Raw genomic sequence first — 26,799 nt, forward strand, 5'->3', positions numbered from 1 at the left:
AAGCACAAGAAGCAAGCCGAAGCGATATCACCCCCTAAAACTTTGCAGTCAGGTTGTGTTTTTCACCTTTTTTGTGATGCAATCCCAATATTCATGCTTCTTTCTACTGAAATGTCTGTCTTTGTGGCAGCTACAGGCTCCACTCTGTTCCCTCACACTACCTTAGTCTGCCTGCCACGGTGCGCTGAGTTATTCTTGCTACCTTCTCTGAGGCTCCCTGAACTCTGACGCCATATTTTTACTGATAATTTTATGAATCAACATTTCATCAATATTTCATTGTTGCAGATAGATTGCACTAGGGCTATGAGTGTGCTCGTCTCCCCGAGGTTTTCAGGTTTGACATTGTAAGATCAGAGCTGACACTAAAGTCAGCCCTGTTGTTGCCCTTCAGTCAGTACTGCCTGCCTTTCATGTAAACTCTCCAGACAGAGTATAGTTGCTTTGTTGGAGGAGAAGACTGTTATTTCATCTGTTGTGTGGGGCTTGAGGAGTTGTGGAGAGAAAAGAGAGTGCAGGATCAGAGAGCCATTTTTGTTTTTCTGAACAGCAGTTCCACTCTGAGCTACTGGTAATGAGCAAGGCTGCTCGATAGCTCCTTTTTCAGCTGAAAAGGTGCCGCCGTATCGCCCGTCCGACGCATCCTCCCACAACTCTCCCCCTCCCTCGGCCCATTCATCACACTCAAAATGCCTCTCACTGCCCGAGCTCATCTCCAGCAGGTCGAAAGAAGATTGATTTGTTTGTGTACAGAGGCAAAGGGAGTGCGAGGGGAGCAAGGAGCAGAAGGAACGGAAAAGACTGAGGTGGGAGCCAAGAAAGACGGATGCCAAGGTGTGTTTTGTGTTTGTGAGCAAGTGCCAAAGACTCCGCCAGTCAGACAAGCACAAAGACAGTCACACAGCATGAATGCGTGTATTCAGCTCCGATCCAAAGATATTTTCACTCCCTTTCACTCGCCTCTCTCAGACTATGATGTCTACCTTTCTTGTCCAGTATATTTAATCTCCTTTGCACAATGTGACCAGAATAGTGGCAGTGTAAGTATTGTATCAGTATCAGCTCAGTGAAGATTTTCTTGACTTATAAATGGGCACATTTTGGACAAATAACCACATTGGAGAAAACCTCAGTAACATGTTCATAAATTCTGAAATGTCAGGCTGTCAAAAATGTTTCCAGGTAAGCAAAATGGTTTAATCATCTTTGTATCGTTTTTGTCTGAGCCACAGGGTGTAGGAATATGAATGGATTATGCCGTGTTGAGACCTATTATGCCTTCATATTGGGGCTGAGGAAGGAACCCTTCGAGTTCTGGGTAAACATCTGAGTCAGCCGAAATGGCGTTCCGTTCCTGTCAGTGTACAATCATTCATCTCTACGTGAGACCGAATGTTTTGGTGATGCAGCTAATTATCATTGGAAAATCTTTGCTTCGTAAATGTTTGATTCAATGCCTGGAAGCTGTGCTGCCAATTGCCGTCGTCCTGTATGCCTTGTAAAATTTCAAGGTCCAATTATATTGTCTTTTTTCATTTACGCTTTGAATTTACTGGCGGGCCCTGAATGGCTGCCAGCGAGCCGCAGCTCCTGCTGTAAACAGCCACGTTTAAACATTCCACTCATGCTGACATGGTTCAGTGGTTATGTCAAGCCTTAATCGACATGCAGTTCAGTAGAGCCTTTAAAGGACCCTTATGGCGTCCTTCAGGGTCAGACTGATATACTGATTTGCCATTGCTGGTTCATTATTTAAAGTGGATAGAACAATGTTATCCATGTCTATGGTGCTTATATGTGGTTAGCAGTTAGTTATTTATCATTTAACTTTATAGCATTCTGTGATTAATTTTAATTGCTTTTTAATTTTCCATGAAATGTGTCATTACCGTTCCTAAGTTAGGGTTGGGCATTGTGATGGATGGACGCATAGATAGGTAGATTGATATGTAAAGTGTACATTATGGAGAACATGCAGTGTCTAAAGATGTGAAAGAACAAACATACAATGTGCAAAATCACATAAAACCTAAAAATATCTAGATAAACATTTGGAACATAGCTCCAACAGCTGCCAAATCATCAGAGAATTTCTGTAGAATAAAGCTAAAGGCACTTAAGAATGCATCAGAAGCATCCAAATGTGGTCACTCTCAATGCTAGCAAGGGGAGGATATGGTTCTGCACTGCAGGTTTCATCTTCTTACAGTCACTAATCAGGACTCCGCCACTGTTTTCCATTGATGTTTTTCATCCAGTAGAGTGTTGGACCTAAAGAGAACGTAAGGGGCAAGATGGTTCAACTCTGTCTTGACCCTTGTCTCTGAGTAGGTGGATAAAATGCCCCCTCAGGGCATAAAAATATATATTATTATTGATGAGTTGCTGTCAGTGATGAGCTTTGGACCCTGCAGAGAGCTGCTAACTTGTCACTAATGAACACTAATGGCTGCCATTTCAAAGGTCATTCTTATTGGGTAATGTGCTCAATTCTAGATCCCCTGATCCCTCCTTGTCCTCATCTTTATTTGATAACTTAATCCCCCCCTCTTAACCAGCAGCAGCCTCCTTTCCCTGAGCTCCAGTCTTTAAAACCTGCTTTGCTGCAGTTGGAAGTAGATCTATAACCGTTTGCACTTGTTTGATTGGTAGCAGAGGGAAGGTGATTGTCTCCATCCATTTCACTGGGTAGAACCTCCACCTCAGATAGATACTTAAGCCAATTACTGCATGTCTTGGCCCATGTTGACCGCAGTATCCCAAGATCTATCAAGTAGTTAATGAGCTGAATATTCTGCTTTTATCCTGTTTTCTCTAAGAAGTCCGATCTCAGGGATTCAAATGTTGCCAAATTTTGGCACTGCATTCATTGTGCTGCAGCTTTGAAGGTGCAGTCTGTGATTTTGGAGATAAGTTTTTGATACTGAGCAAGTTAGCATGTTTAGATGTACCAGATTTAGCATCCCTCTCGATCCTACTGCTCCCTCTCTAACCATCTGTCCTCCTTTTTGTCAGTCTAGCACATGAGCACAAACGTGCACGAGCTTGAACATGCACAGGACACGCTTGAATAGTGGTCCAAGACATTTAATTTGTTTCCTATTTAAAGAGCCAGGACTGTGTGGGACCACCAGATTTTTTTTAATTGCACACACAACAGGCAGCTAGCACACTAGTAGATAATCACCGAATCTAGCAGAAGGTGTCTACAACCACTGACTGTATTTTTAGGGTACCATGTGGACATTTTGACCAAAGGGCTCTTTATAGTAACAAAGAGAGTTCAACATAGTCTGACTTTCTTTGCGTTATCTGGCTCAAGAAAACCTAAAGTCTAATCAGAGATAATTGGTATCACAATGGTGGTTATCAACCTTTTTTGTTATTCCAGGTTTTCCTCGTGTGGTCCTTTGATAATTCGAGGCGTTTTTTGACTCTTCTTTTAAAATAAAGTGTTGCATGGTGCCTGCTACATTAAAACATCAAAGGCATTGGAACCATTCAGACAAGCATAAAAGAGCACAATGAAAATGAAAAATATAATAAAATACTGAAAAGGGAAGGAAAATTTGAAATATATTAAAAAACAAAATTACAACTTGCATTTAAAACAAGCTATCATAGGAAAGCAGTGGCAAACAGAAAAGTCTTAAGCTATGATTTAAAAGAAGTGAATTGGAGCAGACCTACAGCTTTCAGTTTGTTCCAGATATATGGAGCATAATGAGGAGCTGCTTCACTGTGTTTAGTTCTAATTCTAGGGACTGAAAGCAGACCAGGACCTGATGACCTCAGAGGTCCAGATGGTTCATAAAGTGACAGCAGATCAGCTATATCAGCTATGTATTTTGGCCTAAACCATTCAGTGCTTTATAAACCATCAGCAGGATTTTAAAATCTATTCTCTGACAGACAGGAAGCCAGTGTAGAGATCTAAGAACTGGACTGATCTACTTTTTTAGTCCTTGTTAGGACTCAAGCAGCAGCAGCATTCTGTGGGAGTCCAGTGAAGACACCGTTACAGAAGTCTAGTCTGCTAAAGACAAATGCATGGACCAGTTTTTCTAAATCCTGCTGAGACATTAGTCCTTTAGTCCTTGATATATTCTTAAGGTGATAGAAGGCTGATTTTGTAATTGTCTTAATGTGGCTGCTGGAATTGAGGTCTGAGTCAATGACTACAAAGGTTTCTGGCTTGGTTTGTACATTTCATTGTAACACATTGAAGCTGAGCAGTAACCTTTAACCTTTCTTTCTTGGCTCCAAAAACAAATATTTCAGTTTTTTCAGGTTGTTTTAATGCAGAGCTAAATACAAAACGCTGCTGCTACAAATCATGCAAGAGAGTAGTGCTAGTAGAAAACTGTTAATTTATAAGGTAAGGTTTGTAAGTACCAATAAGTATCAATGCACTCTGAATATAGCTGCTTGTTTTTCACGAGAACTGCACATTAAAGCGCCTAAATTTAAGTCCTATAATGACGGATACATGGAAATGCCTTCAGCTTTTGGCCAAATCAAAGCAAAATTTAATGATACTGAGTATTTTCTGTCATAAATACAAATAGAATAGTAATTAATTGTCTAATCTGTGTTCTGTTAGCTGCAGTGTTAAACAGTCTTGGCAACTCAGGACCATCAAGAACATATTTATGCATGTAGGTTTCCATGGCAACGCGGCACATAATTTGTACTACTCTAAGTGCTGCTGACATATGGCTCAACAGGTTTGCAGGAACAATGTATTTGTTCAGCTGAGAATCTGTGTTGCTCATAGAAAATATAATCAGGAGAAGAATTAATGAAAGAGTGATGCTTATTATGGCCTATTTCAATCCTAAAGTCTGTACATGAGCTGCTCCCATGGACAAAGTCTGAGCCGTTTCCATGGTGATCTAGGAGGTTAAAGGAGATCCACCTTCATGACATTTAAACTCTGGCTTTAGGCTCAACATACCTCTGAGTTGTACCCGTGTTTTCATGAGAATGTCCCCCTTGTTTTGTTTGTTTGTTTCCGTGTTCACAAAGATGCAAATCCGTGCTCAGATGCAGACAGGTGGCAGTGATGTAAGAGACCCCAGCTGAGACAGGGAAGAAGACCAGAAACAAGCACGCATGAATAGAAACAATACAGGTTCTGCATGTTTTATGAGGACGGGAATGTATTCAATGCATTTGTTGGATGTCAGGGATACACTCTGTGTATTTTGATGCTGACTGTAAACAGAACCACCGTGTGTTGACAGGAAAACTCCAGAGGGCACCTTTAACTCTGGATGTCCCTTTTGTTTTCCAGTAATTTCCCTGGCAAGGTTTTCAATTCTGCTCGCTTTTTCCGGTTTTAGCTGGCAGGTGCGTCACTGTGGTGGCATCCTGTGTTGCTGTAACTTTCCCTCAAGCTTTAATGAGGGGTGCGTGGCTACTTTTTGCATATCGCTGCCGTATTGACTGAGTTGTCATTTGCATAGCTGGCTTGCAAGTGTGAATGTTTTGCCACTGGCCTTTGCACTCTCCGAAGACACTTCTGCTAGCGCTGACTGTATATTTTAGACAAATATGTGATTGAAATTGTATACTCTCCCTCCTCCGAGTAATAAATGACCCCATCTGGTTTTGCATACACACCAAGAGTGCATCATACTTCCACTACATGCACTTCCCATAGGGTAGAGTGATTACCATGTGTCCATAAATGAGCATTTTAGTGGAGAAAATGGCAGCACATGAGGCATTTATAGCCGCCTCTTGTTTGTAAACTGTACGTGCCAGTAAGCCCATGGTCTGGCTGTTAATGAAACGCCACAAGTTTAATCTAATGTTTAAGCCAGGGGTGTCAAACATGCGGCCCGCGGGCCCAAACCGGTCCTCCAGAGGGTCCAATCCGGCCCTCAAAGTGTAAAAACTACAGAGAAGACATTAAATGCTAATTTGTGAAACTGTAAATTTAAAATAATTCCTAGAACATGACAAGCTGTTTTGATCATAAAGTAAAATATTAGATTGCTCATTGCTCTTTTGTTGTTTTGTGTCTCATTTTTGTAATATTTTGTCTTGTTTTTGTCATTTTCTTGTGTTTTTTAGTCTGATTTGTCATTTGTCTCATGTTTTTGTCATTCTGTTTCTTGTTTTTGTCGTTTTGTGTTTCTTTTTTGTCTCGCTTGTGTTGTCTGTTTTTTTGTCATATTCTTCTTGCTTTTGTCTTTTTTGTCTCGTTTGTCATTTGTGAAATTTTTTGTCACGTTTTTGTCATTTGCCCGTTTTTTTGTCGCTTTGTAACTTTTTTGTGTACTTCGTCTCTTTTTTGTTTTGTTTCATGTCGTTTGTCGCATTTTTTGTCATTTTGTTTCTCGCTTTTAACATTTTGTGTCTCATTTTTGTAATATTTTGTCTTGTTTTTGTTGTTTTTTGTCTGACTTGTCATTTTAAAGGTAAAATACTATATACATGCCTGTGACTAAACGTTTTGTATCTTTATAGATACTCAGTGATCTGTAAGTTGTAATGTACAAATGATAAACTGAGGCATAATGTTGTTGAAATTGAACTTATTTTTCTTTAAAAAAAATCAGGTTGTTCATAATATTTTGTACAAAAACAAATCCTTAATTGTGAACATTTTTGCACTAAGACAAAGGAAAGGTTTAGAGTTGTGGTTATTTATCGGTATTATGCTGTGATTTTACTGGTCTGACCGACTTGAGATCAAATTGGGCTGAATGTGGAACCTGGACTAAACGCCCCTGGTTTAAATGAACAGCAAATGAAGCTCCGTCACATTAATCTCAGCCCTTGTGCAGACAGCATGAATGAACAGATAATGTTAACTGAAACACAAGCTGGGGAAAATGAAAACACAGAGGCAGACGGTGTATTTTTTGGAGAGAACCTGATGAACACCCGCCGACTGTTTCTTCACTGGCCGCGCTTTTAAATTTAACACCGAAGACAGATGCTGATGTGGAGCTGCTCTGCTGCTGTGTGATTTCTGATGTAATCTACTAAGCTGGTTCGATTCTGTTATTTCCTCGCCGGGTGGGCTGGAAAGGGCCTGCCGGGCGAGTCTTTGTTGGAAAATGGAGCATAGATGTGTGGTGGAGCCGGGAAGAGCCCATAGGAGCTGTCATAGTTTTGTGTAATGTAGGTTAATGCTGCTCATGGAGGCAAGGCAACACAATGCCACACAAACTCCCAATCAGACGTTATCAACAGGGTTTGCATGTAGAGGAGGAAAACTATAAAGCTGCTTCTGAACTGTGCTGTTACACTGTACATCCAGAACCCTTGTGGTTTGTCTTTATATCATGAGATATGAATTCTAATGAACCTATACCCCTCTGTCGCTGTATCTCATCAGAAACTGGCTCACCTATCAGCGCCACTTGTATCGGTCTGGGAAACTCACTGACGCCACCTGCAGGCCAGGCTGGCAAACCAGTTCCAGGCTACAATGGTAAGAGATGATGAAAATCCCTGCTACAGCACACAGCGAACGCATCAAACCTGGTCTATCTATCAAAAAAGATGCTTCTGATTTAATGTGTTTGTAATTAAATCTTCCTGTCAGGCTGTTATTTTAATCTACTCATGTTCAAACCGTTACCCCTCAGCCTACAGATACAGTCGGCCACAACAGAAATGGATAAAAACTTTGCAACTGCTTGTAATTCCCTGCAGAATGTTTAATCTTTTTGCGCTTCCAGTTTGCCAGTGGGTGATATACCACCTCTGAATATGAATTGCTTCTTCTCCCCTTTGCACTAGTCACAGTGATCGATGATGACATGCAGGAGGTGAAGCCAAGAACCCTGGGAAATATTGTGGTGAGGTAAGCTGAGTGGATGTGTTCACAAGCGTGCGAGGAGCTTAGTTAATGCTTTACCTTTCCTCTGGGACTCACACAAACACATCATGCTGAAAAAACGCCATCTGACCAACTGTCTGCAAATGAATAAGTACATTTAACCCTGTAAGACTCAAATATAGAAAAAAAAATAGCAAAAAAATGACATTATATATATATATATATATATATATATATATATATATATATATATATATATATATATATATATATATATATATATATATATATATATATACATATATATATACACACACACACATTTGCAAAAAAATTTGCAAAAATAATATATATACATTTTTGGGATTTTTTTTGCAAATTTTAATATATATATATATATATATATATATATATATATATATATATATATATATATATATATAAATAAAATCGGTGTCAATTTTTGCTATAGTCAACCAGCAGACGAAGTTGGGTTTTAATTTTAATTTTTAATTTCAACAAAATATCAGCATTTAATGTTCTCCTTGCAGTGAATTCATCTATGCAGAGTCATGTTTAGGGTTTCAAACGTGTGAGATTGGACCATCTTTATCAAGACACCAGCCAAGAACTGGGATTACTGTGTAGTCTCTTGTTCAATAAAGACTGAGTCGCTGAGCTTTCCTATCTATCCTGTGTGATTGTTTGAGCTGACTCAGTGTGAGTCAGGAAGGTGAAGTCTAGCAGAGTTTTTCTGCTTGTGGAGCCTCACTGCAGAGAAGTGAAATGAAGGCAGATCCGTCTTTACACACCCCTATGGCTTTCGGGAGTGAAGCCTCATAGAGTTGGGTGCTTTGCTTTAAAATGACCCAAACCAGAACAGATCCAACCAGACATTTTCTGTGTCGGGCCATTGGTGCATTGCTTTGCCATGAATGTTAATGTTTTTCATGTATTAAACTAAATTCAACTTATTATTCCTGCCTTTCAGACTACCTTTACCACCTGGTGCAGCTTTGTCGTTGTGGCAGAACCGGGATTTGTTTAAGAAGCTCTACTTCACCAAGTTCCCAGTAAGTTGGATGCTAATTTCTTCACGGAATCATTGCTATTCCTCCACTTAAGGCAAGAGCTGAGGTGGAGGTATGTTCTTTTTTTTCTTCAGAATTTTAAACAAAAAGTACCAGACTTAAATTCATGGTGGGCAGGTGGAGCATGGACAATGGGAGAAATCATTGTATTTTGGTGCAGCGTCGGACTGTGCTCTCTGAATGCACTCCTAGTTGGACAAGAAACATCTTGTACTGCAGAAACCCCATCTAATGTAACCCTGAGAGCAGTGGTTCTCAAACTTTTTCTGTCAGGCCCCCCTTCTGAGGACAAAAACTTCCTCGCGGTAAAGATCAGGGATGTCAAACTCACTTTAGTTCAGGTTCCACATTCAGCCCAATTTGATCTCCAGTGAGCCACACCAATAAAATCACAGCATAATAACCTATAAATAACCACAACTCCAACTTTTCCTCTTTGTTTCAGTTCAAAAAAGTACGTTCTGAAAATGATCACACTTAATGAACTAACTTTTTACAAAACATCATGAACAACCTGAAATTTCTTCAGGAAAATAAGTTTAATTTCAACAATATTATGCCTCAGTTGACCATTTACACATTACAACTGACAGATCACAGTTTATCTACGAAGGCACAAAACATTCAGTCACAGCTCTCTGGAACTGAACAATCTAGTATTTTACTTGATGATCAAAACAACTTTTTAAAAGTCTAGAAATTCTTTTAAGTTTATAGTTTTACAAATGTACAATTTACAGTTAATGTTTTCTCTGTAGTTTACACTTTGTAAAATCGGTCCGACCGAAACAGACCATCTGGAGGGCCGGTTTTGGCCCATGGGCCATATGTTTGACATCGCTGGTAAAAATAATCACAGTAGATGAGCCGAGGTGGTGACTTCACCAAGTATGCTGGTGTTCCAGTTGCACGTTAACGATGCGTTCTCAGAAGTCTGTACTTGCGTCCGTACTTTGCAAGTATGCAAGTATGGAGTTGTGTACTTGGTATTGAGAAACGGCCAGCGCAGTTTGAGTATTGTTGTGTGCCCACGTTGAGACAATAGTTCAGCTAATTAGTTCCACGTAGCTGGAACTTTTCCTCCCAGTCGTTTGCGTCTCCCCTGTCATGCCTCTGAAAAACGCTGCCTTAGAGCCAGATAAAATTCACATCCAGTCACGTCCTTACTTCTCGGCCGAATTGCACACAGAGCATTCGTAGCAATGAGCTAGAGTGCAAATCAAATGAAACCGCACGACTTGACCTTTCCAACGATTCCAGTTGTTTGTCTCTGTGACCAAGTGTTATTGAGAAAAATCATTTAGAAATTATATTCAAATGTAATCATAGTTATTATCTGCATCCATCTCCACGCTTGTTACGATTATTCATGAACGGAACACAGGAAACCGTGGAACTGAATATTTGTAATGTTGCTTCAGGTGTTTGTACAAACCAAAGTATTCACCATATGAAAACAGATGAAACTTCTGCTCTCCAATTTCTTCACCCGTTTTCAAACTCCTGCTTCTTGCTTGAACAAGTCCCAATACGAGTCTGCAGCAAATGAAAAAGAAACAGCAGAAATTAGTTGGAGTTGTTTCTTTGCGCAACAAAATACTGCTGAATAATCTGCTTTTGAAATTACAGCATATTTGTGAATTTTAGCTGGCATACCATCTCACTTTATCAGGAAAAAACACAAAACAAGAATTAGATTTTCATTGCAAAGATTCAGAGCTGCAGTTACTGTATGTGGACAGTATTTTACTTAAATGCCCTCCTACTGTCATGATTCTGCTATTGGCAGCTCTTCTCCACACACAAGTATGAAAAGATACCTCTAGTGCCAGCAGTATATGATGAGACAACATTTTCACTGAGATAAAGAATAATATCAGAAAAATTGCAAGCATAATCAGATTAAATAATGGCAGCTCTGCATAGTCTAGACTGTTCTAATAAAGAAGGTACAGTATACATGTGGGTTGTCATTGTAATGATCAAGATAAGAGCTTAAAAGTGAAGGCTTAAAAACAGAAAGGTATTTTTATACTGTAATACCTGCAGTTCTTTGAAGTGGTGCTCAATTCTGCTTTTATGATGCTGGATCAATAGTGCATGAGAGGTAGGAAGTGTTGTGTTTGTGGTCAAAGGTGGCCCTCTAGTGTTGGAATCATACATTGCAGAATCTGACTGTGACATTCCTCTTAATGTGAAATTTCCCTCTGATATAAAGGACATACTGACCTTTTTTTTTTTCTCTCTCAGGGTTACTATGACACCATGGATGCAGGTTTTGTGGATGACGACGGTTTCCTTTACATCATGTCCCGCTCTGATGATGTCATCAACGTGGCGGGTCACAGGTTGTCTGCTGGAGCCCTGGAAGAGGTACCAGAACAAAGTGATGATGATGATGATGATGAAGCTTTTCCCAACTCTTTTCTTGGCGGTTTTATGACGTTTGTGTTTTGCAGTCAGTGATGCAGCATCCAGCTGTGGGAGACTGTGCAGTGGTCGGTCTGGAGGACTCTCTGAAGGGCCACGTTCCCTTGGCCCTGTGTGTACTCAAGAATGGTGAGAACTGAAGTATTTTACACCACCTTTTGAGGATAATATTGCATGTTATTGGTGACTGGGATATCAGTATTTTGCAATGAGTACTTTATCTCTTCGTTTTTGCTGATACCAGACAACTTGGTCAAAAAAATGTACAACAAAAAGGTGGCTTTAAAGCTACATGTGCTTGTTTGCATTATACGCTATGTGTCTCAGGTGTGCAGAAAACCGAGGAGGAGGTCATAAATGAGATGGTGAAGCTTGTGAGAGACACCATCGGACCAGTGGCTGCCTTTAAGAAAGTGCTTTTTGTCCGCGGATTGCCGAAGACTCGCTCTGGCAAGATCCCTCGCTCCTCTTTAGCCAACCTGGTCAACGACAAACCCTACAAGGTATGAAACGACTGATGGCTTGCGCATTACAGTGGTACCTCATCTATCATGGGGGTTACGTTCCAGACCCTCCGGTGACAGACGAAAATCCACGAAGGAGTCATTATGTTTATTTTATTACTTATATACAGGGTGTCCATAAAGTCTCTTTACAATTTTAAGAGTTTATCACAAAGGCAGATGATAAGATATCTGAACCAGATTTGTTTTATTGCAATCAGTGTTTGTCAAAGTTTTCTCTACCTCATTTAACCCTCCTGTTGTCCTCATTTACTGGCACCAAAAAAATTGTTTCCTTGTCTGAAAAAAATCCAAAAAAATTCAGCAAAAAAATTCCCCAAATTTCTGAAAATTTGCAAAACCTTCAGGAACAAAATTCCAATAATTCCTTAAAAGTTTCCCTTAAAAGTTTTATTTAAAAAAAAAAACAAACAATTTGACAAGAAAATAAGTATAAAAAATAAGTAAAAATCTTCCAAAAAAAATCCTAAAAATATCTAAAGTGATTACATATATATATATATATATCAGTAAAACTTCTAATATTTTCTTTAAGAACATTCACCAAAAAAATCAATAAAAAAACCTATATACTGCATAACCCCGCAATATAGCGAAAAATCCACGATACCGAATGAAATTTCAAAATCCATGAAAAGTGAACCACGATATGGCGAGGGACCACTGTATATCCTCACCAGTACTTTTTTTTTTTTTTTTTTTTTTTTTTTACAAGTTCTGTGCTACAAGAACAACTCTGAAGGAAAATATAGTGTGTTTTGTTTCCCGTCCCCTGTGAGACGGATCCCACAGCGGCTCTGGAGACAGTAGAGCTCATTGTGCCCCTAAGAGTTTGAGCGATGATGTTGCATTAGCGGCCCCATACTCACTAAACAGAACCGAGGCTCATTTGGGATTTCAGCTCTTTATACTTACTGACTCAGTGTTGTTCTGATCAGACGCCCCCCATGAGACCTCCGTGACAAAGTGAGAAACAATATCTAATAGCGATAAACTGCAGCCATTACAGGGTCGTTCACAGGATTGATACATGATAGCTAGCGAACTAGCATTAGCTTACCCTCACATGTCGTTTAGTTCATATCCTCTTGTCTTCAGCTTGATTCTGCTGTATCGCCTCCCAAACTCTCCTGTGTGTCTCCTGAGTGTTTCGACTCGCTGCTCTCAGCTTTCTAAGACTCTTTTATTACTTTGAATCTGACAGAAAGCCACAGACTGAGCAGCAGGTGAACCATCGCCTCCGTTATGTTGCGTTTGTGTCGCACACAAATGACGTTAGGGACTTTCGGCTCGCCGTACTATGACGACTCCACACACGATGAGGCTATATGGAAAAACAACTAAAGCGAGACGAGCCGAGTCAAATACAATAGTGGTGAGCCGTACTGCGCCGAGTAGATGCTTGTGGAATCGCGGCTAATGCCTCTTAATATAGTAGGTTAGTTTACACACAGAAATGCGCGGACTCAGCTTTCAAAGCCTCTAGATACTTCATCCAAATGTAATAAATGCATTACAAAGGCTTTGTGGCACCATTTAGATCATGTGAAGTTTTTCACAGTAGGATTTCAAAAGAGCTGTTTTTCTCCACAGATCACTCCGACCATCGAGGACCCAGAGGTGTTCAAAGACATCGAGATACAAGTTGAGAAAGCTCTCGGACGTAGCCGAGCCTGAACTGAGCTGTACGACGACAGAGAAAACTGAAGCATGACAAACCAGGGGACACAATTTCACTTTCTTTTACAAGAAACATGCAAGAATGTTCACTCCATGTACAGTGTGCTGCAAAGTAGAAACAAAATTAGCGATTATTCCAGTTTTCCAAGTCTTGTTCTTGTTTTATTGTGAACCGGACCTAATCCAATATTTTCACTTGTAGTAATGAAATGAACTATATATTTTTTACTTAATCTGAATAATAATGTGAATTAAGGCTGCACTACAGACTCATAATTAATGAAAGGAAACAAGCTACAGCTACTGTTTTTACAGAACCGAGCGCTCAAGCTAAGCATTTTCAAATATGAATGACGAATAATGAAGGCGACTCATTCACTGAGTTTTTTATTTTATTGACAATGAAAATTTGTTTGCTCACCACTTAGTTTTGACCAAAGTACAAGAAGTAATAAATAAAAAAAATGGACACAAAATAAAATGATTCATCGTTCGTGCAAATTGAAGATGTAAAAACGAAATGAGAAGACGTCGTTTTGAGTTGTCCGTGGGAAATAACCAAAAGACAGAAAACAGGGCTGTACAACGGGTCACCCTGGAAACTCTGACGGAAACAAAGAGTTAACAGTTACACCAAATGTAAGTCACGGCAAGCAACAGGGTTTTTTTTGTCATTAAGTCACCTCACTTCGACATGGTCATATACACTCTACACACACTATGAGCTAAAGCAGTCTGTCTTTCAGTTATTTCATCGGTTTAAGTGTCCGAAGGGTTCGGGGGAGAAGGCCAGCTTGGCTGAAAAGTGTAGTTGTCCTTTTTGTGTTAATGTGTCGCCCGACAAAACATACAGTACGAGTGACGGCTTCTACGGACGACGTACTGCTTTCTTTTTGTTCTCTGAGGGCAAGTTTTGTGCAACTTCGGAGAGCGACGGCGTCTCTTGTTCCGTCCTTGGCTACTAAAGAGTCCGTTGAGTTGATGCGGTTGTATGAAAGTGCTTGTCAGGTTTGTTCCAGTGCGTCGACACGTCCTCATAAAATGCTCCGAAAGGATAATGAAGTTTTGTTGACTCGGGCTCGGAGTGGTGCTTGTTTTTCCTGTGTTCGCCACTAGAGGGCAGGCTTTCACACGACATCCACAATCGCTTCCTCTCCATATGGTGCAGCACAGGTTCCTCATCATCATCATCATCATCATCATCATTAGCACAATGAAAAAATAAAACCGTATGTACAAAATGATCTAGAGGGACGGGGGTAATATGGAGAGAGTTTAAAGAGCAGCATATATTAATCTATGGTCCACTAAATGAGGTGGCAGGGACGTATTTTTTGCACAAACTGAATATCTTTTTTTTTTTATACATAGATGTGTGTATATATTAAAAATGGCATATTTATATTAATTTACAGATAACCTACACATCTCCTGTAGAAGAAATACACAGTACATTATGCTTTGACAAGTTACTGTACATGTAAAAGGTAGAAATGGTGACAACGGAGGGGGGCGGCCTGCAGGACAGTTTAGCACCAGCATCTGGTGCTCACATTATAGGGGATGGAGCAGGGCATCGGGGTGGGGGGTGGTGGGTCAGGGAGGAGAGCAGGGCTTCTTGGCAGTGCGTGTCGTCAGAATGGTTCACTCCTCAGCAGGGTCGGCCCGTCCAGCAGCTCCACTAGTTAGTCTCCGTTCAGAACTGTACCTGCAGGGATACAAAAGCAGTAGGGTTTAATGACACCCGTGAAATCTCCAAAGCTGGGGAGATTTTTTACCAAAAAGAGAGGAAAAACTGCATAATAAGATGCAAGAAAATGCAGCTTGTAAGCCAAATTTGGTAGTTTAGTTACTGGCTATATTTACAAGGGTGACTTTGAAAATAGGATTATCAGGGTCAATATATAGCTGAGAGACTTTTGAAGTCCATGGGATATATCTTGCATACATTTCTATTAAAAGAAAAAAAAATAAAAAATTAAAAAAATTAAACAAAAAATGACAGAAGTGAGAAGCAAAATGATAAAAAATTGGACAAACGACACAAACGATACACAAAACAATGAATAAGCCAAACACAAAATGACAAAAATAAGGCAAAAAACACAAGCGAGACAAAAAGGAAACAAACGACAAAAACCTTGAGACAAACGATGAAAATCAGACAAAAAACAAGTGCAGAACAAAATATGACAGAAATGAGACACAAAATGAACAATCTCGTATTTCACTTTATGATCAAAACAACTTGTCATGGTCTACCAATTATATTAAATTTATAGTTTTACAATTTTAAAATATGCAGATAATGTTTTCTCTGTAATTCTTACACTTACCCAAATTTTTATTAAAAGTAAAAAATAACTTATGGCAATATATGAAATTTATATGGAAAATAACAAATTGTATCTGTGACCAAGAAATCACTTTCAACTAAGTTCCCCATTACAAAAACACCTCTCAAGGAAGTGTGTTGATTCCAGATCACATGACCTGCTCCACATGATGATGTCATTTCCTCCTGAAGAAAAGACTGGCCAGACTCCAAGGCTTTCTGAGTTATTTAATATAAAGTAGTGTGTGAGTCAAGTGTGGATTTATGGCACGTCAACAGGTTTACTACAATATTTTTAGAAATAACTTTCAATTTCAACTTTACTCAGTTGTATATATAATATTTAGAAGAATCTTTCTGTAAAAATGCCATGTGGTGTTTGGTTATAGGCGGCTATGTTGATTTTAGGCCTGAAAACAGCAAAAATGTCAACTATGATATAAAAAGTCCCGCAATTGCATATTGACCCATGAGCTACTAGCTGCATAAATCAGATATAAATGTCAATTTTTCTGCTTGAAAGCAGTAAAAAAACAAACATTTCTTAACACTTCTTTTATGCCAGTTATTTTAAACGAGATGGATCAAATTCTGTCTTGTGATTGGTGGTGTACGCTTGCATCCTTTAAGTTATTTTTAACAGCGTTAAAGGCTGTCTGCACTGACTGGACGTGTTTCAGACATCTTTTCTTGCCGTCTGTCCCACATGCATCTGACACGAAGGATTTGCGTCAGTGTTAATCAATGCAGCTGTCCGTGCTTGACGTGAAATGGATTGGTCATGAGTTGGAACCTTTGAGCTTTAAATCTGTTTACTTTAAACTCGCGCACATAAAGGCAGTAATTGCATATTGGGCTGGAAATGGTGATAGAATATGTATGACTGTGCCACTGACATGTAACTGAATGCATGCAGTACAGGAGGCGATGATGGTGGATGTTGTTGTCCATCACTTGTGTAGAAAAAGTATTCACCTCCTTGGATGTTTTTGGCATTATAGTGATACAAATTAGAATGACAGGGGGAATTAATGTGGCTTTTTGAAAGAAGGTCAACAGACAAATAGAGACGACAGGACACCAAAAATCTGAGCATTTAACCCTGTAAAACCCACTGCTGCAAAAATGCAACATCAGTATTATTTTTTTTTACTTCTGTTTTCTATTTTTTTTATATATATATATATATATATATATATATATATATATGTTTTATTTTATTTGTATTTAAATGTATTTTTTGGTTTATATATTTATATATATTTTTTAAAATCTTTTTTGCAGATTTTTTCTATATTTGGGTTTCTATTTACATATATATAACTTTTTTTTTACATTTTATTTATTTTTGCTAATTTATACTACTCATCTATCTATCTATCTCAATATATATATATATATGTAATTTTTGTTTTATTTTAGTTCATTTTTTTGGGTCATTTTTTTCTATATTTGGGTTTTTATATATATATGTGTGTGTATATATATATATATATATATATATATATATATATATATATATATAGAGAGAGAGAGAGAGAGAGAGAGAGAGAGAGAGAGGTGTGTGTATTTATTTAGTTTAATTTTATTGCTTTTTTTTTCTATATTTGGGTCTTACAGGGTTAATACACATCTAGACCTATTTTACAGAACCAGGACCGTGAAATAGTCAAATTCTTTCTGAATATATTGCAAATGTAACATTTTGCTTTAAATGCAGGGTTGGAAATAAGGGAGGTCAAAAGATTGAGAAAATGTTTTTTTTGTGCCTCTATGCAAATCTTGTACTGTAATGTGCACCAGTGCAAAAATGTAAATGTCAACAACTGAGGATTGTGTACCAGAATTCAACCCATGGTGCTCATTGAACTTTGCACTTCACTGTTTTTGCTGAGGAGGAGTAGTAGTACAATAAGCATTAGAAGTAGCAGCCTGCAGGGGACTCCAGGGGATGAGCAGATGCTTTGGAAAAACAAAATTAAAAACTGCAACTTTACTCACTGAATCCAACCTCTGTTCAGCTTTGGCTTTCCTTACTGTCTCTTTTAAACACTCTTTTCCTACATGATCACCCCATCAGCATTATATTATCGAGCTGATGCTGGTTCAGTTTCCTGCTTTCACTGCACCCAGATGCCTAAACTGGTAAGTAAACTGTTTGTTGTTAAACTACAAAACATTTAGATGACTACAGAGGTTGCAGGAGTAAAGTTTCCAGCAGGAAAACAGGGATATCAAGACTGCACTGTGTGTAGTGGCTAAGTCTCCCCTTGGTATAGGTCTGTGTACTTCTATCTGCATTGGACTGCATATGGAACGCTACTCAACTTGTGACTGAGTGTTTGATCCTTGGAGTGGATCAGTCTTTATCTAAGAACTGGATCTGAATTGCATGGAGGCCTGCAAAGGTCACGGCTAGAATTTTTTTGATTCGTATTACCTTACAATAGGTTGTACATCACTTTGCAACATGTTTTGGTGAAGATATGACTATACATATGGGCACTGTTCAGACTGTTTTGGCAATGTGGATACGTCCAGGAACACACACACAACCGCTGCATGTTGTCACTGATACAACCATTAGAAACTAATGTGCCATAGATATAATTGAGACAATGACATGACCTGCAGGCTACTGCTGACTGTGACCACAGAGACTCAGACACATGCATTGAGAAAGAAAACTAGAGGAGCTGTCACTATCTGAAGCCATTGTTGCGACTACAGCTGTGACATATTCATTTTTAATGGTTGTAACACTGACATCTTACAGTGACAGTGTGTGCATTCCTACAAAAGCAAATAAACACATCCTTTATAGAAGCGCTACAGGTTTGAATAGTGGAAGCCCAAACAATAGCCACATACCCAGCCAAAGCTTCATCATTCCATCCAGGTAGAGGAGCTGCAGCTGTGCTCACAACTAGCAGCTGGAAACTGTTGGAGATCTGCCTTTAAAAACGAATAATTACGGATAAAAGCAAGGAGCGTGAAGCCTATTGTGAGGGAACACAAAAGTAGTCCTCAGAAAGTTCTCACTGTGATCTTTAGGGGTTTCTGTAGAAGTGCTCTGGTATGTTGAGCTTAGAGGGAATCCCAACTTCCTTGGGCCACATGGTAGAATGTTATGCTTGTTCTTCATTTTTTTTTTCTTTTCAAGATCTCTTTGCTGATTGAATGAAAGCCCAGCTGGAATAGCCACAGGTTTTCAGTGCTTTCTTCAATATGTGTGAGCTGGTTTTCATTTCCATGAGTGCTGGAAGGTTCCAGTAACCTCCAGCTTATGTTCCACTGGGTTTTGGGAGGAAGTACTGGTCTGTGTGTGTTTGTTTCTGGTAAACCTCAATGTTGAGACAGCACAGTCCAAAAAAGGCAACTTGTTTTCCCCGAACTCCTTTCTTGTGAACTTTATGTTGCCATCCACAGAGTTCAAATGAAAGCTTTTACTTCTTGGGTTCTAACCCAGGTGTCATCCACATATCAGAACCAGCGGCTGAGAGTTGTTCATGTAGAGACTGGCCATACTGGGAGCCCACAGCACAGCAGTGCTTTCATCTGTACAAACCCTCATTAGATTTGAAGTAGGTGTTAGATGGGCAAAGACCCAAACAAAAAAACGTTAGTTCTGTTGTTTTGCACTGGTCGTTTTCTGCCTCTGTCTCAGATGTTGGTGTACATGTGAAAAAAGAGGTGATATTGAATGATACCAGTTTCAGTTTGTGGACCTTGTAGACATATTGTGTGTGATTTTGGACGTAATATACATATACCACTGCCTGATACTGGCTGGCCGCTTGTAGCTTATGATCAAACTGTCACTTCAGTGCTGCCTATTACATAATATGCTAATTTGATGCCCATCATCTAATTTTATGACAAGTACTGTTGTAAATGTAGGCTTTTATTTCTACCTTGATTGAAATTGTGGTGCAAGAAAATACACTAATAAAAGTATTTGTTGTTGCAACAGGTGCTTGTATTCGAGCTAGTTTTGGCAATAACGTCACTCCCTACAACAGAGAAATGGGTCAGCCATCAATCGTTTATTCATTTAACATTCTGGCTCAGCTGCTAGGCTAGCCATAGCTATGTTAGCTAAGGGGAATTCAAATGTCACCTCCTGTATTGGCAAGAAAATATGAAACAGCTTTACCTTTTAACTAAACAATTAAAAGGAGCAGTATAGTTTTGTTTATTTATGTAAAAATCATTTTCTTGCACTAAATTCTTAATAAAGCAAGAAATAGAGGTATACATTTAGGACAGTGCTTGTCATTAAGGGGGGTCATCAGCTGTTGGAAAGCAGAATACCATCCAAGAGCAGCAGCTGACCACTGTAAAAAGTACTTTCCAATCCTGCTATCTGTCACCACTCAGGATGAAGGATTCAGTAGAGCTCTCCAGTGCAAAAGAACCTCCTTCCAACGTCACAACCTTGGAAAGGAAGTCAGTAACATCTCTAAGCAAAGACCAGAGTATCACTACTACAGAATTCCGAAGATACACAAAGAAGGAGCAACTCCACTTCTTTTGTCAACAACATCCAACCTGCCCCAGATAGAACCACTGCATCGTTCAATGTCACCTCACATTTCACATGTATAACTACATCTGAGGCAGTAGAGACTGGCAGAAAATGACTACTGCAAGACATCTCTTTAAGCAATAAAACCAACTTCAACTCCAGTCAGACATGTGACTTATAGACAAAAACTGGGTTGCCCAAAGGAAAAATCACCCAAACACAAGCTCAGCAGTATTATATATGCAGTCGGGATGCAACATGGAGTGCACAGAAATATACAAGACCTAAGGGAGACTAAACAACTCCTCCTCAGAGTAAAGACCACTCGTTTATGGACAAATGGAACAGCCATCTCTAAATGCAAGAATTGAAAGTTTGCATGTCAGTGTTTTGGGTGGCAGTTAAAGTGTGAGGTAATGTTACATCAAAGAAAATCACAATTTCCATCGCACCTGACAGTACAAAGCAAACATTTGGAAAGGAAACTAGGGCAGGTTCACTTTGTAATCTGCAAAGTCTGGATAACTCTGACGAGGCCTATTTTAGGAGCCTTGAAACTGTCATAATCATGTAAATGAACTTTGCTAACTAATCTCTGCATGAGGCACTGAACTCCTCATTTATTTGAAGCAGATTTCTAAAGCTTCGTCCATAAGTGACTCATCTTTTTTGGACAGACATTAAAGGGGAGACATCAGGATGAGACGGTGGCTCGCTGCTAGCCCTGCCGTCTCGCTGCTAGCCCTGCCGTCTCGCTGCTAGCCCTGCCGTCTCCTATCACAGCTACCTGGCAAAGACGCCGCAGAGGCTCGCCAAGCCGATGAGACAGACATGCTTATCTTGGGAAACAATTGGCCCACTTCTGTTCAATCCAATATCTGTTTTAAGTGCTTCTGAGGAGAGCTGTGTATTTGACAGAGTCTGTGTTGTGTTACATACAGCGTACAGTTTAAGGTCCCTCTCTTCCTCCTCTCAGCAGGAGTAGGTTCTCACCGTGGAGCTGTCCAGTCGCTGCACCGCAGAAGGTCCGACTGTAGGGGGAGAGAGCGAGATAGAGCAGTTAACTCTGAACATCACGACTCCGACCACATCAGATGGACCCAGAGGGAGAAGGAAACATTCTTCCACTCGGTTTCCACCCCAAATAGGTGCCACAAGATTCCTCAACAGTGACAAGCAACAGTCTTTCCACACAATGGCGATAACTTGTAGTGTCACCCTTAGAGGAGAAAGCCATGGATCACTCAAAGGACGTGTTTGGTTTTGAGTGGACACCACCAGCGACTAGATTTCAGTGTGTTGCTGATGTCACAGACCAGGGAGCACAGAGAATCGAGACAGAGGAACACAGGAAGGCTGTTTCAGTGTCATTAGGAACACCTTGTTAAAAGAGAACACCGGCCAACAAAATCAATGCATTTGGAATATTTCCCAGCCATGTATAACAACCTGTATGGCCTATTTCGAAAGACACAGTTGCTAATACACTCTGCATCCTTTTAAAGGACAATTCTGGTTTATTACCGTCTTGGGTCTGTGGGTTTGTCATACAGCCTTCATCAGCAGATCAAGTTTGCTCAGTCGTCGTAGCTTTGATTCTGGGCTTAATGTTCATCCAAGTTGGTAAAAAAAAAAAGGTTGAGCTTGACAATGGAAGCAATAACTAGAGGTAGTCACAATGAGGAATGTTCCAAGCCAGCTGAACAAACTCCATTTTCTGGTGAAGGCTCTACTGCGTCATGGCTAGCAAAGGCTATGTTGGGTTGGTCCGCATCGGCTACTGGGACTAAACTAGCTACCACAGCTAATGGGTAGTTTTTCATGGTTTGGAGTCTTGCTTTAATTTCAGTAAGCCTTGCGGATTCACCTCGTGCTGCTAAAAGACTGCATTTATTACAAATCTCATTGTTGCCAAAGGAGGCAAACAAATAATTAGAGATACGGCAAAAAAGGAAGAAGCTAAGCGAGAAGCATTGAGATAGCATGTTAAGCTAAGTCTAAAGTTATCAGGGAATTTTAAAAAACAGGTTCTTGGGTGGAGCAAACATATGTTGCAATTCAGAATTAGCTGCTGTTTATAAAAATATAGTGTACTAGAGTCACTGTTCCTATTATTGACAGGAATATATTTGAACTTTAAAGAAATAATTGCTGTGATGTGGGAATACAGTGATAGAAGTAAGACAGAATTACAAGGGGAAATATGCAAGAGCAGTCAAACGGTCACACAAGTTTTAAACAAATACCCTGTTTAGCCAAACTTAATGGGAAGAAAACCAAGACAAACAATAATCACAGGAAATTTTTGGCTCACTATGCTTATTATAGTGCAGTTTTGATGTGCAATCAAGGAATACATGGGTCTCCACACTTGAGGTCTGGCTAAACTGTTGTTTACTACCTGTCTGATCTTCTGACTGTTCTTGTCCTGACAAACTTTGTAATGAGTTTTTCTAAAACCCCAGATTGGAGACGACATTAGCTGTGTTTCCACTGCAGCCACACAGCAGAGAATAGCTGGTTCTAGCTTCGTCCTCACTGTCTAAACTGTGCTGGACGCTAAAGAGACTCGCTCTCAGTGCTTTTCTAGCTTCTACCTGAATCTCTGTGGTCTCAAATTTCACTTGTGTTTGTACTTTCAGGTATCATCCCAGGAAAACCAATGTGTTTGTCACCCAATTAACAGATTTTCCGCAGTGGTTCAGATAAACTACTTAACCCTCGTGTCGTCGTGCAGGTCAACATTGACCTGTTTTAAAGGTTGAAAATATGGAAAAAATTGAACATTCACAGTGAAACTTCTGATGATGGGAAATCTTTCAACATTTCTTGGTGGAAAAAAAGAAATGTTACAAATATTTCTTAAGAACATTCACAAAAAAATCAACCAAAATCCAGCGAATTTTGGTTGATTTTTTGTGAATGTTCTTAAAGAAAATATTAGATGTTTTACTGATATATATGGAATCACTTTAAATATTTTTAGGATTTTTTTTGAAAGAGTTTTACTCATTTTTTGAAAATATTTACAAGAGTTTTTTTTGACAAATTTTGGCAATTTTTAAAAAATAAAACTTTTAAGGAATTAGTGGAATTTTCTTCCTGAAGTTTTTGCAAATTTTCAGAAATTTGGGGATTTTTCTGCTGAATTTTTGGATTTTTTTCAGACAAGGAAACAATATTTTTTGGTGCCCGTAAATGAAGACTACAGGAGGGTCAACCCTTCTGTGTGGTGCAGCGGAAAAACAGCCATATACAGCTCAAAACAACTCTCCCTAGTGGATAAACCCTATTACTTGTCACATTTCCCCCAAATCTCAGCAATTCTTTGGTGTTTCATAGGTTTCTGTTATCATAACCAACAAATGGTGGCCACAACCAAGAGGGCCCAAGCTTTAGTAAACCAGCGTTGTCCTTTATTATAAGCCTGTTGAAGCCAGTGTCCTCTTTTAACAGCAGAGGGATGAGGAATGACACAAACCGTCAGTTTTAGTTTCTGAAACATCCAAGACGTACTGTTTACGTATGTAAACCTCCTGATTCAGGCCAACTTACATAGCACCGCTCAGCCACCATTTTTTTTTTTTTATTTGTTTTTGCAGCATCGCTACTGTAACTTCAAGGGTTCCACCAGCAAGCATGGGTCCTAATCCATAACTTGAAAGCCCTAGTTTGTTACTACCAGGGTGACAAGACAACTATTTTGCAAGCTCTGCAAAACAACACCCTTGGAGTTAGAGATTTAAGAGTAGTGGAGTTAGAAAGAGAGAAGAAAGGCGAGGGTGAGAGACCACATAAAAAAAGGAGAGATACAGCAGGACAGCGGTTGGCAGAGATCATGTGAAGAGGGAGGAGTAGATGTAGAGTAGTAATAATAATATACGCAGGGCCAACAAGCCCGGAACCTTCAGAGGGGCATATCTGACCTTGAAACCAATCCAAATACATGTCGTCAGGACTGTCATCCAGCGCCTCATAGAGGACTGCAGAACAGCCGTCACAGAGTCAGAGAAAACAAGAGACACAGTGAGAACGCTCCCGAGAGCAGAAACTCCTGCTCCCAGGTGTGCTGCTTTCATCTACCTGTGCATAACCTTTGTGCTTAACAGTACCAGCCTGGAGATTGTTTTGTGAGTGAGAAAGAGAGAAATAAAATTGCCAATGGGTGAATGAAAGTGCAGAGGCAAGCCCTTACCTTCAGGGGGCAGTCTTCGGGAGTGACCGGACGTCGCAGTGAGGCGGAATCCTGCGGGGAGCGTTTCTGCTGATCCAGGCATCATACTGATACCATGGACGTCCCGGGGAGGGAACTGCCTCCGCCACGACGGACCTCGGAAGTCTTTGTCGTCACACTGAAAACACATGGAATTGGTCAGTGTTAGCAGTGGATAAAATCAGCCAAGCTAATAAAATAAGGACATACTGTTAAAAACAATACGTATGGGGCACCCAGGTAGAGCGGGTTGAGTGGGTGACTCAAAAACAGAGGCTATAGTCCCCGAGGCAGCGGCCTGAGTTCAATTCCAGCCCTCAGCACCTTTGTTCTTCTTCCTACTTTACCTGTCTGCCTCTCAACTAAGTTCCCCATTACAAAAACATCTCTCCAGGAAGTGTGTTAATTCCAGATCACATGACCTGCTCCACATGATGTCATTTCCTCCTGAAGAAAAGACTGGCAAGACTCCAAAGTATATTCTTTCTCCTTTTTCTTAGTTATTTAATATAAAGCAATGTCAGTCAAGTGTGGACCATGTTACTGCACTATCTTTACAAATAACTCTCAATTTCAATTTTACTCAACTGTATACATAATATTTTAGAGGAATCTTTCTGTAAAAATGCCATGTGGTGTTTGGTTATAGATGGTCATGTTGATTTTAGGCCTGAAATCGGCAAAAATGTCAACTATGATATAAGAAGTCCTGCAATTATATATTGACTCAGCTGGGTTTTCTTTTTGTGCAAAACCAACATATCCTTCAACCTCAACTGAGGGTTTTGGGGTTCAGAGGGTTGCATATAGTATGTGCTTTAAATACATTACTAGCAGCTTAATTTAACTGATCGCATTTACAGAATATATAAACATCTCTGACATGACAATATGAATCAGTACAATCTGTTTAACCATCTAAATAAGTTGCTGTTACAAATCCTCAGAAAGGACTACAAAGCTCTGTTAAGGCGTTCCACCTCACAGTGGTGTGATGTCTTCTTGTGTCTCACCTCATCCAGCCTCCTGTCAGTGCCCAGCGCCAGCAGATTATTGTACTCTCGCTCCAGAATCTGACGTGCCTGAGGAGACCGAGGAGAAAATAAATTACAACGCAATCTAATTTTCACAGGGCCGCCTATTTTTAGCAGCCTGGTAACAGAGGCAGCTGACACATTACGTTATTTGTGCTGCACATCCATTTTACCCGAATATAGATGAAGATAAGCAGTGAAAATTCACAGGGCAACGTGCCAGGGTGACAGTTGGCAAATCTGCATGTTCTGATTTAGATTGCACTCGCTTTTGAAGGCTGATACCAACATTCCTCTATTTTTGGACTGAAGCTGGTGACAGATGACATCTCTGCACATATTCAGCACCTTTAAATTTGCCAGTGTCAAAAAAACATTTGCACCATGTCTCCTGCGCAATAAAGATTTTCCTTACTGAATGTGGAAAACCAGTGAAATTATATCTAGACCATGAAATTTAGAAGAGGAAGAACTTTATATTAGTTCAAGTTCATTATTTGGGTCAATATATGATTGAGGGACTTTTGAAGTCCATAGGATATATCTTGCATACATTTTTATTAAAAGTAAAAGAAAAAAATAATGTGCTTTTATGTTCATTATGATCATGTCTTTACAAATTCCATAATGATTTATCATGGAAACAATCACTCATTAATAAAAAAATGACTGGATGTCACTAACATGTCAACTAAATAACCGTAACTAAACAGTAATAAAATGAGCTTATTCAAAAATTGTTTTGATTGATAGGTTTTCTGTCTCGTTTTTGTCATTTTGTGTCTCAGTTTCGTCAATTTCTGTCTCATTTTTGTCGTTTCGTGCCTCATTTTAGTCATTTTGTGGCTCGGTTTTATTGCTTCCTGTCATTTGTGTCTTATTTTTGTCAATTCATGTCTTGTTTTTGTCATTTTGTGTCTTGGTTTTGTCATTTTCTGTCTCGTTTTTGTTGTTTCGTGCCTCATTTTTGTCATTATGTGTCTCGGTTTCTAATAAAAAATGACTGGATATCACTAAAATGTCCACAAAATAACCATCCAATTTTAATAACAACCACCTTCTAATTAGCTAAACAATAATAAAATGAGCTGATTCAAAAATAGTTTGATCGTGTTCTTTTTATTAAGTTGAGATAATCATGACATATTTTTTTTCAATATATC

At 39.4% G+C, this 26,799-nt stretch overlaps 2 protein-coding genes across 9 annotated transcripts in view; one reads left to right on the forward strand and one right to left on the reverse strand.

Annotated features, from left to right (window-relative positions):
* Positions 1-674: 674 nt before the first annotated feature.
* acss3 (acyl-CoA synthetase short chain family member 3) lies at positions 675-13,660 on the forward strand. The gene is made up of 8 exons (XM_023264603.3): positions 675-834; positions 7,355-7,450; positions 7,762-7,825; positions 8,793-8,874; positions 11,143-11,265; positions 11,352-11,451; positions 11,650-11,825; positions 13,440-13,660. Exons 1-8 carry the CDS (start codon positions 690-692, stop codon positions 13,521-13,523), a joined length of 870 nt encoding a protein of 289 aa, XP_023120371.3. The 5' UTR covers positions 675-689; the 3' UTR covers positions 13,524-13,660.
* A 240-nt stretch (positions 13,661-13,900) lies between these two features.
* ppfia2 (PTPRF interacting protein alpha 2) overlaps positions 13,901-26,799 on the reverse strand; it is a 212,095-nt gene continuing 199,196 nt past the window's right edge. For 4 of the 8 annotated variants that reach the window (XM_055006697.1, XM_055006694.1, XM_055006693.1 and 1 more), the window contains 5 exons: positions 25,616-25,684; positions 24,585-24,741; positions 24,316-24,372; positions 21,329-21,420; positions 13,901-15,234 (listed from right to left, as the gene is read on the reverse strand). In XM_055006697.1, coding sequence (XP_054862672.1) covers positions 21,362-21,420; positions 24,316-24,372; positions 24,585-24,741; positions 25,616-25,684 — 342 coding nt within the window. In that variant the 3' untranslated portion in view covers positions 13,901-15,234; positions 21,329-21,361. The remainder of the gene's footprint in view (positions 15,235-21,328; positions 21,421-24,315; positions 24,373-24,584; positions 24,742-25,615; positions 25,685-26,799) is intronic. The other 4 variants (XM_023264600.3, XM_035945635.2, XM_055006695.1 and 1 more) reach the window with 3 other exon arrangements.

The sequence above is a fragment of the Amphiprion ocellaris genome, chromosome 21 (assembly GCF_022539595.1).
Source record: "Amphiprion ocellaris isolate individual 3 ecotype Okinawa chromosome 21, ASM2253959v1, whole genome shotgun sequence".
Taxonomy (NCBI): domain Eukaryota; kingdom Metazoa; phylum Chordata; class Actinopteri; family Pomacentridae; genus Amphiprion; species Amphiprion ocellaris.

Excerpts from the sequence above, each read along its gene's own strand:
- acss3 (XM_023264603.3), top strand. The coding sequence starts at position 690 with ATGCCTCTCACTGCCCGAGCTCATCTCCAGCAGGTCGAAAGAAGATTG. Across the intron at positions 7,451-7,761 it reads ACCAGTTCCAGGCTACAATG|TCACAGTGATCGATGATGAC; the intron begins GTAAGAGATGAT and ends CCTTTGCACTAG. Across the intron at positions 11,266-11,351 it reads CTGCTGGAGCCCTGGAAGAG|TCAGTGATGCAGCATCCAGC; the intron begins GTACCAGAACAA and ends TGTGTTTTGCAG.